Source organism: Chinchilla lanigera, unplaced genomic scaffold (genome assembly GCF_000276665.1).
Source record: "Chinchilla lanigera isolate Chin_1 unplaced genomic scaffold, ChiLan1.0 scaffold00030, whole genome shotgun sequence".
Classification (NCBI taxonomy): Eukaryota; Metazoa; Chordata; class Mammalia; order Rodentia; family Chinchillidae; genus Chinchilla; species Chinchilla lanigera.
In genome coordinates, this window is record NW_004955431.1 from 19,278,901 (window position 1) to 19,295,005 (window position 16,105).

The 16,105-nt window shown below is 54.4% G+C and overlaps 1 protein-coding gene across 1 annotated transcript in view; it reads right to left on the minus strand.

Moving 5' to 3' along the window:
• The window catches only part of Afap1l2 (actin filament associated protein 1-like 2), a gene marked incomplete in the record, with an annotated part of 103,251 nt that overhangs the window by 3,644 nt on the left and 83,502 nt on the right, over positions 1-16,105 (minus strand). Inside the window, 11 exon segments of the mRNA XM_005387827.2 lie at positions 1,093-1,248; positions 1,546-1,717; positions 1,799-2,038; positions 2,659-2,770; positions 3,581-3,726; positions 5,582-5,793; positions 8,241-8,345; positions 8,802-8,886; positions 10,372-10,461; positions 13,565-13,744; positions 15,182-15,387. Coding sequence (XP_005387884.2) covers positions 1,093-1,248; positions 1,546-1,717; positions 1,799-2,038; positions 2,659-2,770; positions 3,581-3,726; positions 5,582-5,793; positions 8,241-8,345; positions 8,802-8,886; positions 10,372-10,461; positions 13,565-13,744; positions 15,182-15,387 — 1,704 coding nt within the window.

Consider the following 16,105-nt stretch of genomic DNA (forward strand, 5'->3'; position numbering starts at 1 on the left):
TCTCTGTAAGGACAGTACAGCACCCCCAGAGCCCCGGTGACACAAACACTGTCTCAGATGCGTCTCTGGTCACCTGCATCTGCTCACGTCCCAGCCCTGTAGTCTGGGCTGGCTGAAAGGAAGCCAAGCCGGTGTCTCCTTACCTCTGAGCCCTGACAATATCCAGAAATGTGGAAGCTCATAACTAGAAAACTCCCATCTACAAACAGTGCTTGCTCAGGGGTCGGAGAGCTGGGGGGAAATGAATTACTGCTAACAGATACAGATTTTCTTTGAGATTCAAAAATTGATTGCAGCGAAGTCAGCATCGCTCTGAATATACTGAAAACTACCAAGTGTACACTATAAATGGGTCAGTTGCATGATATGTGGATTAGAACTGAATAAAGGTGTTATTGAAGAGTGACTGTATCCTCAGACCTTTCTTCACCGATCCTATTATAAGCTTCCCAGAAATCAGCTGTGTTTGTCTGCAAACCTGCTCTGCCAGTTCTGCCTGTCAGTGCAACTCTGCAATTTAAATATTAAATGAGCGCAGAGCTCCTGTGTGAGCTCTAAATGAAATGCTTCAGAAGGGTTCTACGGAGGTAAGTTGCTAGGACACGGGTGGGATGACAGGAGAACAATTCGGAAAGCAACCTAGAAAGCCTCAGATTTCTCTGCAAGAGCCTTAAGATTAAGGGTGATGCCCTGAAGCCATGGTTAATGCCAGTTGGCTGCCATGGACGCCAGTCAGCTGTCCCAGATTTCAGAAAGCCCTAGCACTACATCAGAAGATTGGCCCTGGAAATATATTTTAAGTAGAAACCAAACATTTCAGGCCTAACCATATTTTTAAAGCCTGCCTACTTGCTAAGTATCTGCTAATTAGCCTAAGTCCCTGCTAGTCTATTGACATGGGTCAGAGCGTCCCTCTGTGCAGCATGGTGGCTTTGGGCAGGATCAGAGGGGAGGGGGCCTTGCCAAAGGTAAAGTTGCTTAGGCCCAGGGGACTGGAATCCCGACGGCAGATCCAGGTCCTTCCCCACAAAGCCCATCCATCCCCTGAACTGGGGGCCCTGCTCCTGGACATCTCCAGCAGAGGCCCCTTACCTGTGCATTTTAACAGAGTCTCTTTCAGCTCCCGCTTCTCCTTCCGGAGCTGAGCCAGGTGCCCTCTGATCTCTTCCTTCATCTTCTCAAGTCTTTCCTTTTCCTCTGTGTACCGCTTCACCTCGGCCTCTGTCCGATTCTTGCCAAGTTTGATCTCTATGGCCCAGAGAGGGGAGGCCCCAAGTCAGCCGGGCTGGATCCTCGGACCTGTCCCCAGCCCTACTCTCCAGGCTCAGACTAACCCAGGGCTTGGGCACAAGAGGAGAGTTGGAGTCAGCCCAGCCCAGCCCAGCCCAGCCCAGCCCAGCCCAGCAGGGATGGGAAAGGAAGGTGGGCCCATATGCCCTTTGCTGTGTGACCCTGCGCCTCTCAACCTCCGTTTCCTCATCTGAAAGGATGAGGGCTACTTGTCCAAGTCATGTGCAGAACATTCAGCTCCAGTAGGACAGGTACCTGCGCTGGTCACCCGCAGCCTGTCCTTCACAGGCGGGCTGGTGCTCGCCGGGGCAGCAGCCAAGATGTCCGGGCAGTTCGGCGGGAAGGAGATTCGCTGCTGCTCAGCCTGCAGTTTGACCGTGGTGATTCTCAGGGCAGGCTCCTCCGGCTCCTGACTTGCCAGCTGCCTCTGTGAGCGGGGAACAAACCCCACTCAGCCAGCCGGAGGGCAAGCGTGGTGGACAGCTCACCCACCGAGGGACCCCTGTACCTGCTCCCCCTGGCTCTCTGGAGACACTGTACAGAGGTCCTCCGGGGCTGGACCAGGGTCCGCAGGGAAGACCTTGGCCATGTCGTCCAGCTGTGGTGACACAGGGGAGGAGGCCCGGGCCTGCACACTGCTGGGGCCATGCAGGACGGGCTTGACTGGCGTGAGGTCCAGGTACAGTCTGTCAGGCTCATTCTCACTAAGGGCATCTGTGGAGGGCGTGGCTTCCTCGGCAGGTTCCACCTGCAGAAGAGGAAGTCAGGTCTGTGATCTCTACTCCCTTGACTGTGAATAGGGTACCCAGCCCTGTCTCGGATCTCCTGTCCCTACTTCTTGTCCCCCTGCCCAGGTGGGTCCTGAATGTACTACCTGAGAAGCAGAAGACCCAGGACATAGTACTCAACTTCCCTGACCCATATTTTCTCCTGTAAAGAGGAAACCAGTGATGTCTTCCTAGAGGTTGGTTAAGATGAGATACGTTTATCTATGATGTTCTTAGCAAATCAAGAGCTCAATGCTTAATGCCTAGTGCCAGGAATCAGCCATCAGTCTGGTCAGCTCCTCTCAGCCATCAGTGTGGCCCTCAAGAGCTAATGGTGTCCCTACTCTCAATCCCCACATCGCACCCTTCAATCCAACTCCGACCAAGGAGGTCAACCAGTTGCTTGCTCCAGATAGGTCCCCAAGCCACGCCAACAGCACAGCCCCAGGCATAAAAGATGAGCTTCCTGCACCAAGAGGCTTGCTGTACCAATAGGTGATTGGAATCTACTCCTCTTGGGGATGATCTGACCATCTCTGGCATGGAGGTTTGGCAGGAGGTGGACAGGACAGCTGCAAGGTGCTGCCCACAGAATCCTTACCGCTGGTGTCAGCTCTGACATCTCCACATCATCATAGAGCTCCTCCTGGCGGGCCTGGCTGGGCAGGCCGTCGATGTAAGTGTTGGGCTCTGAGAACTTTCTCTGCATCAGCCTGGAAGACATGGCCAGAGTCAGCTGTGTGAAGCTTCCTTACAGGGTGGTGGCCATGCCAGCCTCAGAGGAATCCTCACAGGTGGCTGCACCAGCCTCACAGCTGCACAAGAGTCTGGGGACAATGTCTGCCCCCATGTGTTTGAGGGCTTCTCCTCCTTGTATTCCCTATAAATCTTCTTCCTAGAACTTTGAGCCCAGATTCTTCTCCCACAGCAAACTCCCCTGCCTCATACAGCCCTCTTCCTTCAGCATCCTCTGGTGACCTTCTCTCTGGGGCTCCTCCCTTTTGGAATCTCCTTCTTCCTGACAACACCCAGGGTAACACAGACCAGACCCCACCCCCATTCTGTGCTTAAGAAAATGGATTCTACTCAGCTTCCACCTGTACTGACTGTAGCTCCCCATGCTGGGTACACCTCTCCCAGAGCACCAGACTGCACATCTGGAAAGCAAAAGTGCCCCTTTGTGCCCTGCTTATTTCAGATGTGCTATGCACCCAGTGAGGGACCCAAGAAAAGTGCTGAATCAACAAGAAGATCAGCAAAGGTGCCCACTCTGCCCTAGGGAGCTGGAGCGAGTCCAACCAGAGCTGCAGCTGCTCCTGGGACCCAGGACCTGGCTCGGCCCTCCACAAGGGCTGCTCCTTGACTGCGGACTCTGCACCTTCCTGTTGCTGGATGCAGTAGGGCTGAGCCCTGTGCTCAGTGGCCATCTGATCCAGGTGCCCACCACAGGCCGGGCCAGGCCAGGGTCTAGGAGCAGGGCTGGAGCTTTGAGAGTACCCAGTGCAAAGCCCCATTATACTCACAGCAAAGAGTTTTTGGCCGCGTTAACAATACAGGAAACCCGCTCAGCATCTACATAGTCGTAGGTGAACTCTTCTGGGTCTGTCTTGGAGCCTGACTCAGACAGCAGGAGGCCTAGCCAATGGCCCATCTCTTCGGAAGACTTGGCCTGGAAGGAGGCCAAGGGAGACCTGAGCAGGGCCAATGCGTGACACTTGGGGGCAGTCCCAAGCCACCAGGTGTGCCAGTCCCACTGCCCAGTCCCAGTCCCCAGGGTCAGCCTTCCCAGACTGCCTGGGCCTGGCCCCCTCATTGTGAACATCATGGCCTACCCCGAGGAGTCCCCTATAGCACTGCCTGTTGGTGACCTCTTAATACTCCCTTAATGGTGTCCTGGTCACTTGGGATGTATGGACCTGTGTTTCTAAAAGGTGATAACTACTGCCACAAGGTCACAGATACTAAAAATTGTTGATAGTTATCACCTGTTAAGAGTTGTTAAAGTATTATATGCTTGTAGGTTGACACCTCTCTCATCAACGATCTCAGTTTATCACCCTAATCCACCCACACCTACGAGACCACCTGGGTTCTCAGAAACAACAACAAATTTACTTTTGTTTACAACTTCAATAGAGTCAAGGTGTTATAAAGATTTTGTACCATGTCAAATAGCTCTGCTAAATTAACAAATCCCAGTGAATTTGACCTTTTCCCCCCTCAGAGGCAAAATATTCTAATCAAATGCATGCACTGGATGCTTCTGTTAAAATGCCAATATTGTTTCTTGCTTTTATCATGAAAAAAGGGAATTCCATAAAACCCATAGGTTTATCTTCATGAGGAAAACCAGCTCCCCTCTGGCAATATACCTCACAGCTCTGCCACCCTTATTATTTTCCCTCAGTGAGATGAATCGGACATTTTGGTGGTTTGCTTTTTGCATTTATTTTCATCTGGATTTCTCAGTGCCACTTCACAGGGCATCCATTCCTGGGTTCAGGCCACCACCATCTCTGCTCTGGGTAACAGTGGCAGCTTCTTGACAGGTCTCCTTTTGTCCCTTTTGTCTCCTTTCCATCCACCCCTAACCCCAAACTGGAGGAAGCATCCTAAACCCCAAATCTGACCCTGCCACTTACCTGGACACCCTGCACAGGTGCCCCTGTCCCTAGGATGAAGCCCTGTCCCACCCAGCCTCGTCATATGCCACTCCCAGTAAACTCAGCACCTTCCCCTCCATCCCAGAACTGTAACTAAGCAATAATTGGGTCCTCAGCCAAATATCATCACACTCTCAAACTAAAATGCAAATTCCTTGAGGACAGGGAGCATCTTTCCTGTCTACCAGACTGTGGCTCTGAGCAGATAGGTTATTTGCCAAGTTGGCGGTGAACCCAAGTTTTTGTGGGCTAGGAATTGTGGGATGGACATTTTCGCCACCAGAGGGCAGTACTGGAGTAACATTTGCAGGAAGACCCCTTGCTAAAGGACTGCAGGAATGGGAGTTAATGGACAAGTGTGTGTGCAAAGAACTTGGGCTCTGCTTTGGGGCTCACTGCAAAGCACTGTGTCACCTTTTATTTTTGTAAATGTCACATAATATCAGAGGGTGGCGAGTTGGAGAAAAGCAGTTGTATCACAAAGCTACCCGCCCCCCAGTAAACTGTGACCGTGGTCATTTTTATGTGCTGGGCTTCAAGGCTTTACTGGCTGTTGACACATACTCTAAATAGCACCTTTTTAATTCCCAGAAGCACTGTAACAGCTCTGGGCGTTATAAACACTTGGCCTGCTTTAAGTACAGGAAGTAGCTTTTGGTCCCACACTTACAACAAAACTACCCCAAGGTCAGAACAGAAATGGACACTTTAAAAAATGTAAACGATCACAGGCAAAAGAAGTAACATAACACGCAGCTGCAGAGGTCTTCCCTCAGTAGGATTTGGCCCTTGAGACCCATAGCTATCAGCTGTGATCCCCACGCCCGCTGTCCCTGCTGCCTGCCTGCGGGTCAGCCGTACCTCGAGCTTGGCCAGCTCCTCGCCATTGTGGAGGATGCGGAAGGAGTAGAGGTGGTCAGGGCTTGGGTCTGGGACCACTTCACAGCCCACCAGGCTGAGCGGCTGCTGGGCCACCTTGCTGCGGTTCCGGTCCTGGTAGAAGTGTAGGTGACTGTCCCTGACGGAGCACCAGCGTGACTTCCACTGGCTGTTCACCAGCACGTTCAGGTAACCTGCCGAGGGACACGGAGATGCAGGGAGATGAGGCTGCAGAAGAGGAGACCATGGGGTGGCGTGGGGACAGCGGGACGACATCTGTAGGAACGGACCCGGCTGAAGGCGGGGCTGGGTCGCCAAGGGTGTCAGGGGCTGGCATGGCCGCTGGGCCTCCTGAGAGCCTCCCTGCACCAGTTAGAACATTTCAGGCTCTCGACTAAGGCAGGCTGAGGATCTCAACAGTGTACTTCTTCCTCATGGAAGCAGCTAGGCCAGTAGTGGCTATTTGTTATCACTGAAAGCTCTAAAAGCTTCGCCACCACTGGACTAGACCCTTCACTGGGCAGGAAATGCCTGGAACTGTCTCCTGGCTGCCGGTGCAGCCTTAGCCCCCTGAGCTCCCCGACAGTCTTATCACCCCTGGGCTGTCCCACCCAAGCCCACAGCACCCAGCTTCCTGTCTGCTGGTGCAGCTGCCCCAGGCCCTCCTCAGTCCAGGCTTCTTGCTCTGCCTTACATCAGATCACCTGGCTTCTGGTACAATGAATCTTTCTGCTTCCATTCCAGCCTTCTGGGTCGGACACACTTGCTTCTCAAGGGCAGGAACTGCACCAGGTCCCGTCTAATGCCCAAGGTCTGTGTCTGCGTCCTCTCCGCCAGGGACTCCCACTGCTTGCCTCTAAGGGACAGCACTGGCTGCTCCACCAGGACTTGTGTCATCCTTTCTAGCCTCAAATGGGTGCATGTACTGTGGCAGCTTCCCAAGGACAGAACAAGCCTTTCCCCCGTCAGATAAATGTTTACTGAGCTGACACAACACACCTTATCCTTGACAAAGATGAGCAAAAGCCAACTCAGTGCCCCCTGCATACCCGCCTGCGGGGGGTTGACATCTGTGCTCATTTCCCCAGATGCACTAGCTTACAGCGTGGCACCTGCTCCACGCTAAGGAGCTGACAGCTGCTCTGAACCCCTGCTGGGTGAACCAGGGAGTAGGGTGTAAGTGCACAGCCACCTTCCCGCCCTGTCCAGCGCTGGGCACACAGAGGGGGACCATGACTATCTCTGAGCCATATTAACATCACATCATGGCCGCCAAGTGGAGGATGAGAGACCAGAACCTGAACTCAACACCTAGGCAGACGCCGCATGAGAAATGGGAGTCCAGCCCTTAAGCACCCAAGACCCAGGAAGGAGCACTGTGCTCTTTCTGTCCTGCCCCAGCGGCCAAGCAGACTTCCAGCTATAACTCAGTCATATCTCACAGACGCGTGGGGACCATGCAGGCCCCCAGGCTGTGAAGCATACCTTCTGATGCTGCAGGCACAGGCAGAGCTGGGCTACTTCCGGCCCTACTGGGAGAAGGAGGAGGATCCACAGGATATCTTACAGGCTGCCTTCCTATTCCACCGCACCGCCCTGCTGGCCACAAGCAACTAGAGAACTTACTTGGGACTCAGGAAAGAGCGCAGGGATGAAACATGGTGCTGTCAGGCAGGGGAACCGGCTAAAGGTGGGCAATAATGGCGCTTAGGCCCCAGGGAGAGCTGCGGCCGCCAGCCCCACCTTACCAGCTGCCTCACTCCAGGGCACTTCCCAGGCCAGGCCCATCTCCTCTCCTGACCTCAGTTTCCATGAGTCTGGGTGAGGGCAGTGGAGAAGACCTCTAAGAAACGACCAGCACCCCACACACTCTGTGAACCACACACAGAGGTTTCTTATTGTCTCTGTCATAGGTCTGGCCCATCCCCACCCCAGGCTTGGCTCCTACCCAAGGCTCCAGCCTGCTCAGCTCCCACCCACCTTTCAAGGCTCAAGTCCACCAAGCCATGTCTGAGCCCCCAGCAGGAAAGGCTGGTCATTGCTCAGTCCTGATAGCTACGGACATGGCCCAGTGTGTACTTAGGGTATAAAGCGATTCTGAGTCTCGGGTTTCCAGCGGCCTGCCCACCTCATCCTAACACTGCCTGCCACACCCTACAAACACAGACCAAACAAACAGCATTTTAAAAAGAACACTAGGAGGGCTGGGCATGGTGGTGCATGCCTATAATCCCAGCACTCTAGCAGGCTGAGGCAGGAAGATTGCAAGTGCAAATTTAACCTGGGCAATTTAGTGAGACTCTGTCTCAAGATAAAAAAAAAATTTAAAAGGGCTGGGGATGCAGCTCTGTGCAGAAGCACGCACGTGAGTACACGCACACATCATACATTAGGAAAATACTAATCTGTTACCCTAGTCCCACCAAGGATCCAACACTGTAGGAAGACAGAGTGCAGCTCTGCATAAAAAAACTACTGCCCTAATGACAAACTGGACCCAGAAGCTGCACACTCGCATTCCCAGGGGAGATTAAAACCAGCCCAGACATCCTCTGCCTGGGCCACCCTGGCCTGCCTGCCCGGAGACAGGCTCCAGCCCAGGGAACGAGCCCTGGGTCCCAGAAGAGATGCCAGTCCTTACTGGAGGTCTCGAGGGGCCGCTCTGAAGGTTCCAGCGAGGTGGATTTCTTCCTGCCCAAGTTCATCAGGTTGCTCAGCTTGAGGCCGGCAGAACACTTCTTCTTGACTGTCAAGACAAGAGGGCGCCATCAGCATGCACAGCCCAGCCGCGTGCAAATTCACCCCCACTCTATCCACCAGGCCTCCCCCTACACCCTTGTGCATGCACACACACACACAGCTGCTCCCCAAACCAGGATCTGAAGGACCAAGTCAGCTGTCTCCAAAGGCACACTCCCAAGGGGGTGCACCAACTGCTCGCAATAGGTGAGCCCTTGAGGATCTTTATGAACTCTGCTGGCGAGGTGGGGTTTGAAATAGGACTGGCAGACACGAAGAGATATAAGAATCTTCTCTCCCCAGCCTTTCATAAAGCTTAACTTCGCTTTGGCTGTTGCGCCCTTTCTCCGGGATCCCAGCAGTTTCTAAGTTGGACCATGTTAGAATCAGCTGCTAAAACCCAGACAGCTAAGGCTCACCCTTACCCTCCCAGTCATGGGGCTGAGAGCCCAACCGGCCTTACCATCCTTGGTTTCGGGGACCTCAGGATGGCCATCCACGGAGCTCCCATACTCAGAGGCTGACAGGTACTTCTCAGCTATATCTGGCTGTAGGCAAAAGAGATACAGGTGTGGAGCACAGCTGGAAATGGTTACCTTGGAGACTACAATTTAAGGGAAAATAGGCAGCTGCTGCGTGTAGGCCAAAGGTCACCTGACCAAAGCATCAAAGCAGGAACCCAGGTCACTGGTAGGGCACTGGCCAAGCTTCCCTCTCTAAAGAAACTGCCTTCACTTGCTTCCTGAGGTCCCTCAGCTCTGTCCCCTGCCCCACTGCAGAGCACCTACTCTGTCTTCAAGCCATCACACATGCTGTTCCCCAAATCTCTGTCCAATCCGATGTGACAGTGGCCCCAGAGCCGGTGGCAAGGGCAGGAGCCCCGGGGTGGCATTAGAGTTGGCATCCCCTCCAAATGAGGAAATCTTTTGAGACCTGGCGACACTAGCAAGATGTGGGGCTTCAGAGATGGGCTGGCATCTGCACAGGGTCGGACGGGAATACAAGCCCAGCTTGAGGTCCACAGCCAGGCCCCTCAGTGACCGAGTCAAAGGACCCTTCCTGAGCCTCGCTCGGCATGTGGGTCAAGTGGTCCCAGTCTGCATCAGCGGGACTGGTGGGGATGAGGGACGATCCCTGGGAGAGCACAGCTGCCACCGCTGGCTGGTTGAGGGTTGACTATGAAGTGCTTCGAATGCTCCGGTCAAGCTCCTGCCCGCTCCAACTGCCAGAAAGCAGGCTGCCAGGCCCCGACCACCAGGTCAGCCTGAGGCAGCGCGCTGGGGACGCGGACCCCAGCCAGGGGAAGGCAGGGGCTCTGTCTGCAGAGAGGCTCCCACTCCTCGCCCCAGCAGGAAGAAAACCCAGATTCACTCTGACTTGTTTTCCTGTCAGTGACCAAGGAATGAGCGAGACCGTGAAAACACCAGCCCTGAGGGTCACCCAGGCAGGGCTGTGGGCCTTTCCGCAGGTGGCCTGCGCCTGGCCAGATAACAAAGGGCCCCGCCCTTCTCCAGCCCCCTGCACGCCTCCTTGCTGTCCAGACTGCCAGGGCTGGACCCCCAAATGAGACAGTGTATCCCCTTGGGCACGCTGCACGCCCTGGCTTCAGAGGACTCACCCGCTGACACTCGGGGACGTGAAGGGTGACCTCCCAGCAGACAGCCTTCCCCTGCAGCACCCACACCAACTCTGGGCCCCAGAGTTCCATACAGATGACCTCTGGAGCCCTTGCTGGGGGTCAGCATGGAGATCATGCCCTCCAGCGGCTGCTCAGGCAAACAGCAGAAAGCAAGAACCTCAGGAAATAAATCTCCCAGCTGAAGACCCTTGGGCAGAGTGACTGCGGCTCTGTATCCCCTTCATCCATTTTCCCGACAGGCTAATTAAAATTACTGCCCTTTCCCAAGCATGGCATGTTTCCTATTGACTGGGCTGAAATACCAAAACAAAGCTCCCAATTTTACACTTTTGATTTTTATGGAGCAAAAACACAATCGGATCCTCCTGCCCCTCCCGGCAGGGCAGAGCCTTACTTTCTGACAGTTCAGGCGCTGGGCTTCTGGGGTGTACTGGTTTCCCTCACACGGTCCTTCGGAAGACAGCCCGCTCACCTCCTGGATGACCTGGAGCAAAAAGAATGGTGTCAGCAGGGGCCAAGGTCCCCACGGCCGCTACCAAGAGGCGGCTCTGGGGGTTGCAGGCCGGGGGTGGAGGTGAGGGAGAAGATGCACAACTGCCAAGGTACCGAGGAGACCCCTGCCCCGGCTCGCCCACAGGTGGTCTCAGGACAGGCGGAGCAGGCAGCGGTGGGGAGGGCTGGCTGCTCAGGCCTTTCCCGCAGGCCCCATGGGCTCTGGGGGCGAGCAGGGCCTCTGCAGCACAGCCGCGACCGCCCTGGCCCCCACCGTGCAGGCACGGGTGTTGGTCTGTCGTGGGTGCCATGAACAGCTGTATTTGCTGGATGGTCCCTGGCTTTTGGGGGCCACGGGCTCACACTGCAGCTTGCATGCTGCTTGGGAGAGAGCAGGCCTGCAAACTGCACTGATCTGATAGGTGTTCTCAGGCTATCTCCTGCCACTGCCCCTGTCCTCCCAGGATGGGCCTGGCGTGGTGCGCGCTTCACTCTGCAGCAATGCACCTGGGCCCTGTCTGAGCCCGGGGTCACCTTGGGGATTCCCAGTGGGGAATGACCCAGGCAGACACAACACACACACACACACACACACACACACACACACCCTGGGCATCAGAAGCCCTCTGCAGGTAAAGAATCATAAGAGCAGTTTCAAGGACCCTCTTGTAGCCTCTCTCACAGCAGTTTGTGGAAATGGGCTCAAAATCAGAAGAGCCAAAGCAAGCAGGAAGAAGCACTATGGCGCACTGCTCTCTTCTTAGATGGGCTCCCGTTAGGGCTTTGGCTCACACAAAGTGTAACGTGGTATCACAGAAAGAGGGCAGGGGCTGGAGTCACTGGGGTAGCTGTGTGACCTTGAGCCTGAGCCTCTGTCGCAGGATCTATAGAATGGGACCATAGCTCTGGGCTGGCTGTGAGGACTCAGGTGTCAAGAACCCAGCACAAGACAGGTGCGGGGGCACACATCTATAATCTCAGTACTTGGGAGGCTGAGGCAGGAGGATTATCATGAGGTCAAGGCCAGCCTGAACTACACAGCAAGACTGTCTCAGGGAAATAAAAAGCAGAAAAGAAACCAGCACAGAGTGGCTCTGTTCTTCCCTGTCTTCATTAGTGTGGACCCACTAGGGGCAGCACCACTAAGCCTGGATGAGCGTGGGGGTTCCTGCTTCTCTAGAAGGTTCTGCTGTCTGCCTTCCTTTCCTGACACTCTCATCCCATACTTAGCACTTCCCACTAACTGCCATATCCCTGCTGCAACCTGGACGCAGGTGTGATTACAAGAACCGGAGACAGAGGCCCAGGGAAGGTGGACAGGCTTGGCAAAACCCACGGAGCTCACGCAGAGCAAGCCCCTCGGGCAGGCTGGACTGCAGGAACCCACCACACTGCAGGAGCGGAAGCAGCTCGGAGCCTGGCACGCAGAGCCAAACCACCTCTGTGCCCATCTGACCAGGGAGGAAAAGGCTCTCGGTGAAGACCAGACACACACAGGCAGGACCTTCTGAAAGTGCTCTTGTCTTTGAAGCCACCAGCAGGGACGGTGGCGGACAGAAAGAGGGGGTGAGAGTTTGTGGGGGGAAGCTGGGGGCCACAGGGAGGATGGGTGTGTCGGGGAGGTCAGAGGGACAGCTCTGGGCACTGGAGCAAAAGCAGTGTGTGTGTGTTTGGGCACACACAGGCACACACACGTGTTTATAGAGTGGATAAGGATGAGAGGGCTGGCACGTGCCTAGGGGACACTTAGGCTCCGGGCCTCTGGGGTCTTACCTCTCGGCAGGGTTTCCCACACTCAGTGTATATCCGGCACCGTGCTGAGCACTTAGCACACATTAAGGGACCCAACCAATATCGCATGGCTAAAAGTGGGTGAGGCCAGGATTTGAAACTAGAGCCGCTGCTCTACAATGCCAGGCCTTCCAGAGCCAGCAAGCCCAGGAACCCACAGAACCACAACCCCGTCTGTGCGGCAGCCCCTCCCATCCTGGATGGCTGGCTTTAACCACCTGAAAACTTTGCAGTAAGGACTGAGGTACCTGCCAGCTTCTTCTAGAAGCTTGGCTTGGCCAGAGTTCTCAAAACATTTAGTGGTTTCAGAGAAACAGCGCCCCTGCTCACAATCCAGGGTACTCAGAACTTGGGCCTTGGGGTGGCCAGGACCTCGCTAGGTGCCAGTTAGTCACATTTTATTTTAATTAATTAATTTGTCTTTTTTTTTTGAGACAGGGTCTTGCTATGCAGTCCAGGCTGGCCTCAAACTCATAATGATCCTCCTGCCTCAGCCTCCCGAGTGCTAGGACTATAGCACACCTGGCTAGTCACATTTTAATAAGTGGCCTAGGTCTGTTTCTGAGAAGCTTGCCGTGGGGTTATGTTTAGCCAGTGCGGCAGGCAGGCACAGATAGGATACTGGAAATATGTCCACGTGGCCATGACGGCAGAGTGGGCAGCTGGAAGGAGGGAGGGGGTGGTTCTGTCCCACTGGCCTCGCTGGGGGCCCTGCTGGGGTTCATGACCCCTCTGGAACTGTGGGTCCCTTCCGGGTGCAGAGGGCTACCTTCTGAACTGTCAAAGTCATCTTTAACGTGGGCAAGGCCAGCCCCTCCCCAGGATCTCAGGGTGCCCTCACATACCTGGGGTCAGGGACAGCAGAGCATTTCTGGAAGCAGAAAACTCAGCACTGTGGTCAGACAGCCTGAGATCTCAAGTCCAGGGCTACCAGTCACTTGTAAGGTGAGCTGGATCAGTCACCTCTGCCCTCCGAGCCTTAAACGCCACTCCTATGACATTCGAGCAGTAACACGGCCCAGCCACCCCAGGTTAAGCCTGCTAAAACCCACAGTCCCTGGCAAATTCTTCACAGACGGGAGGGACGTCTATTCTTTAATGAGGAAGCAGATGATCCCTTACTAGAGGCAAAAAGGCAAGTGGTTTCAAGGACACACCAAGGCCTGGGTTCAGACTAAGGAGCAGTGTGTGGGACTTGTTTCCATAACACCACCAGGAACACATGGTAACCAACCCTCCAGCCTGTACAAAAAGCCGTGAGCTGGAAGTCAGGCCCGGAAGAGGTGGCCTGGGGCTTCCCTCACCCGGAGCCACTGCTCGGCTTGGTCCCGGCTCTGCAGGCCCAGCACGATCACATCTGCATTCATGGGCATGATCTTCAGCTTGTGCTCCTGTTTCCGCACTTGCTTCTCCTTGTGGACGACGCTGCTGCCCAGCAAGTTCACATCCAGCTGAGGGCTGTGGTCCTTGGAGGATTTGTAGCACTGCAGAAGAGAAAAGATGCCTCTGGGCCGGGGGTGGGGGAGTGGGGTGGGTGGGCTTAGCTGCATTCTGCAAAAGAAGGACCCTTGAACACCGAGAGATCCCCTGAGAGCCTAACTTCACCCCAAAACCAGAAGGCTGGACACCGCAAGGCAGGCCTTAACCTCAAGTATGAGCCACTCTCATCCCAGCATCAGACTGCCTTCCTCTCCTCGGCCAGAGATGCCCCAGGTCTGGCTCATCCCAGTGCCTTAAACTCACTCTGGCACTCGGGCAGGAAGTTCCTTAAATACAGTCGTGAGCTACTTAATGAAATCTCTGTCAACAACTGGCTGCAGTGATGGCCAGTCGTCCCCTAAGATGCGGCAGCTAATGATGAAGCTGTTTTAGATTAAATACACACTTTGATGTTCACACAGCCACTGGATGCGCTAAGGGTATATTTCTCCAAACGCCCCCGTTCTTAAGCAGTGCGTGACTGTACGTTCCCTGAAGACAACTCTCATCCCTCCAAGGGGGAACAAACTTCTAACGTTTCTCCACCTCTCTTCTCAGCAGGGGATCCCTCAGGCACAAAAACCAAGCCTATTATCTGCTGGGTCAGCAAGGAGAAAAAGGGACCTTCTTCCTCTACCAGAGAAAGACTCAGCCCTTCTTTTACTCATTGTAAAATGGGGGTCCCTAGGAGGCTGCTCGATAGGATCATGACAGCATAAATAACATTTGTAAAGAACAGGGCACACTGCGATCAAAGGAGGAGAGGTATTTATTTATAATAATTCCAGGGAACTTCAAGTCAGGACATAAAACTAAGATAAATTTTTTTTTGATACAAGGTCTCATTATGTTACCCAGGCTGACTTCAAATTCCTGGGCTGGAGTGATTCTCCTGCCTCAGTTTCTTAAGTAGCTTGGACTACAGGTGTGTACCACTGCTGGTATGTCCGATTAAAACTGTGAAATTTAATTTAAAATAACAGGGAATAGGACTGTTATCAGAGTAAAATCTCTGGGTCCTTTATGGATCTTGAATTAGAATTAGTTGTCTAAAGTAGTTTCTAAGAAGATCTCTAAAGTTCATGCACGGCTTAGACCAAAGCAACAGCTAGAGTTTTATGTCCTGACTTGAAGTTCCATGGGGGTTGGGCTGTATGAGCTGCTGGGCTCTGCTATTTGAAGTGAAGAAGGACCTGGGGACAGAAAGACGTTTCTCTCTCAAAGCAAGGTGCCTGGGGCCCTTTGCAAGGCTGATGAAAATTACTAGATCGCTTTAGTTCAGAGAAAAAGCACATTTGTCCACACACAAAATTCTGCACACACTTTTAGGTCAGGGAAAGGTTTCAATCTCCTGACATCAGAAGGCTTTACATGTTGGAAATCCCACTGGGGAGTGTTCCCCGCCCCCAAACCACCCCCAGGAAGAGAAGATGGGGACTGACCAGGAGCCTGGTGTCCCTGATCACGCACAGTTGCTTGGCCCACTGGCCCAGCCACTTCTTGCGCCACAGGAAAGCACAGATGCGGGCGTCACGCATTAGCTCGATGCTGGCCTCGGGGGAGGGCCACTGGTAGGGGGCGGACTTGCCCTTGCTGTTCTCCTCTTCATCGTAGGACTCGTAAGAACTGCTCACGGCCTCTCCATCCTCTGCAAAGGAGACGCACTCAGTCAGGGCCCCAGGGCAGGGGCCATCCCTAAGCCAGCAGTACTGAGGAGGACAGCAGGCAACAGGCACGAGCAACCAATGGCCCCAGGCCACCACCCACCTGTCCCTCATGCCCTAAAAACTGCCACCAGCCCGATGCCACAGCTGGCTTTCCAGCCCCAAGCCTCCCTCAAGAAGCTTCTCGGCGGCTGCCTCAGAACACAAAACACACATGACTTAAAACTAGAAGTTCCGCTCTTTCCTTCCTCAAGTCCTACCTTCTGCACTTTGGGACACCCCTGAGATGCTGCCGCCCCGAGCAACCACTGTGTGCTCCCCAGAAGCTGGGTCTCCCCCCTGGCCTCTGGCTCCTCCCGTAGAAAGCATGCTGGTGGGCAGCGATGTCTCCAGGTCCTCTCAGTCTGGCACTCGACTCTTCTCAGGGGACAGAGGAAGATGACCCCCAGCTACGGGCTTTGAAGGTCCTTAGCAGCCACCAGGCTGACCCTGGTTCTGTCCCAGCTTGGGGAAAGGGACTGTGGCTCCTCAGATAGAAAAGGCCACATCAACCTCGGCAGGAAATAGCTTTCTGGGGAGACAGCCATGTCCCACTCCTGCGTATCTCCTGCTGGTCAGAGCCCTGCTAAAGAAATCCCTGCTGGACACCCCCAGGACAAGGTGAGCGCCTTTTCCTCCTTCCTAACTCACACCCTTCTAGTC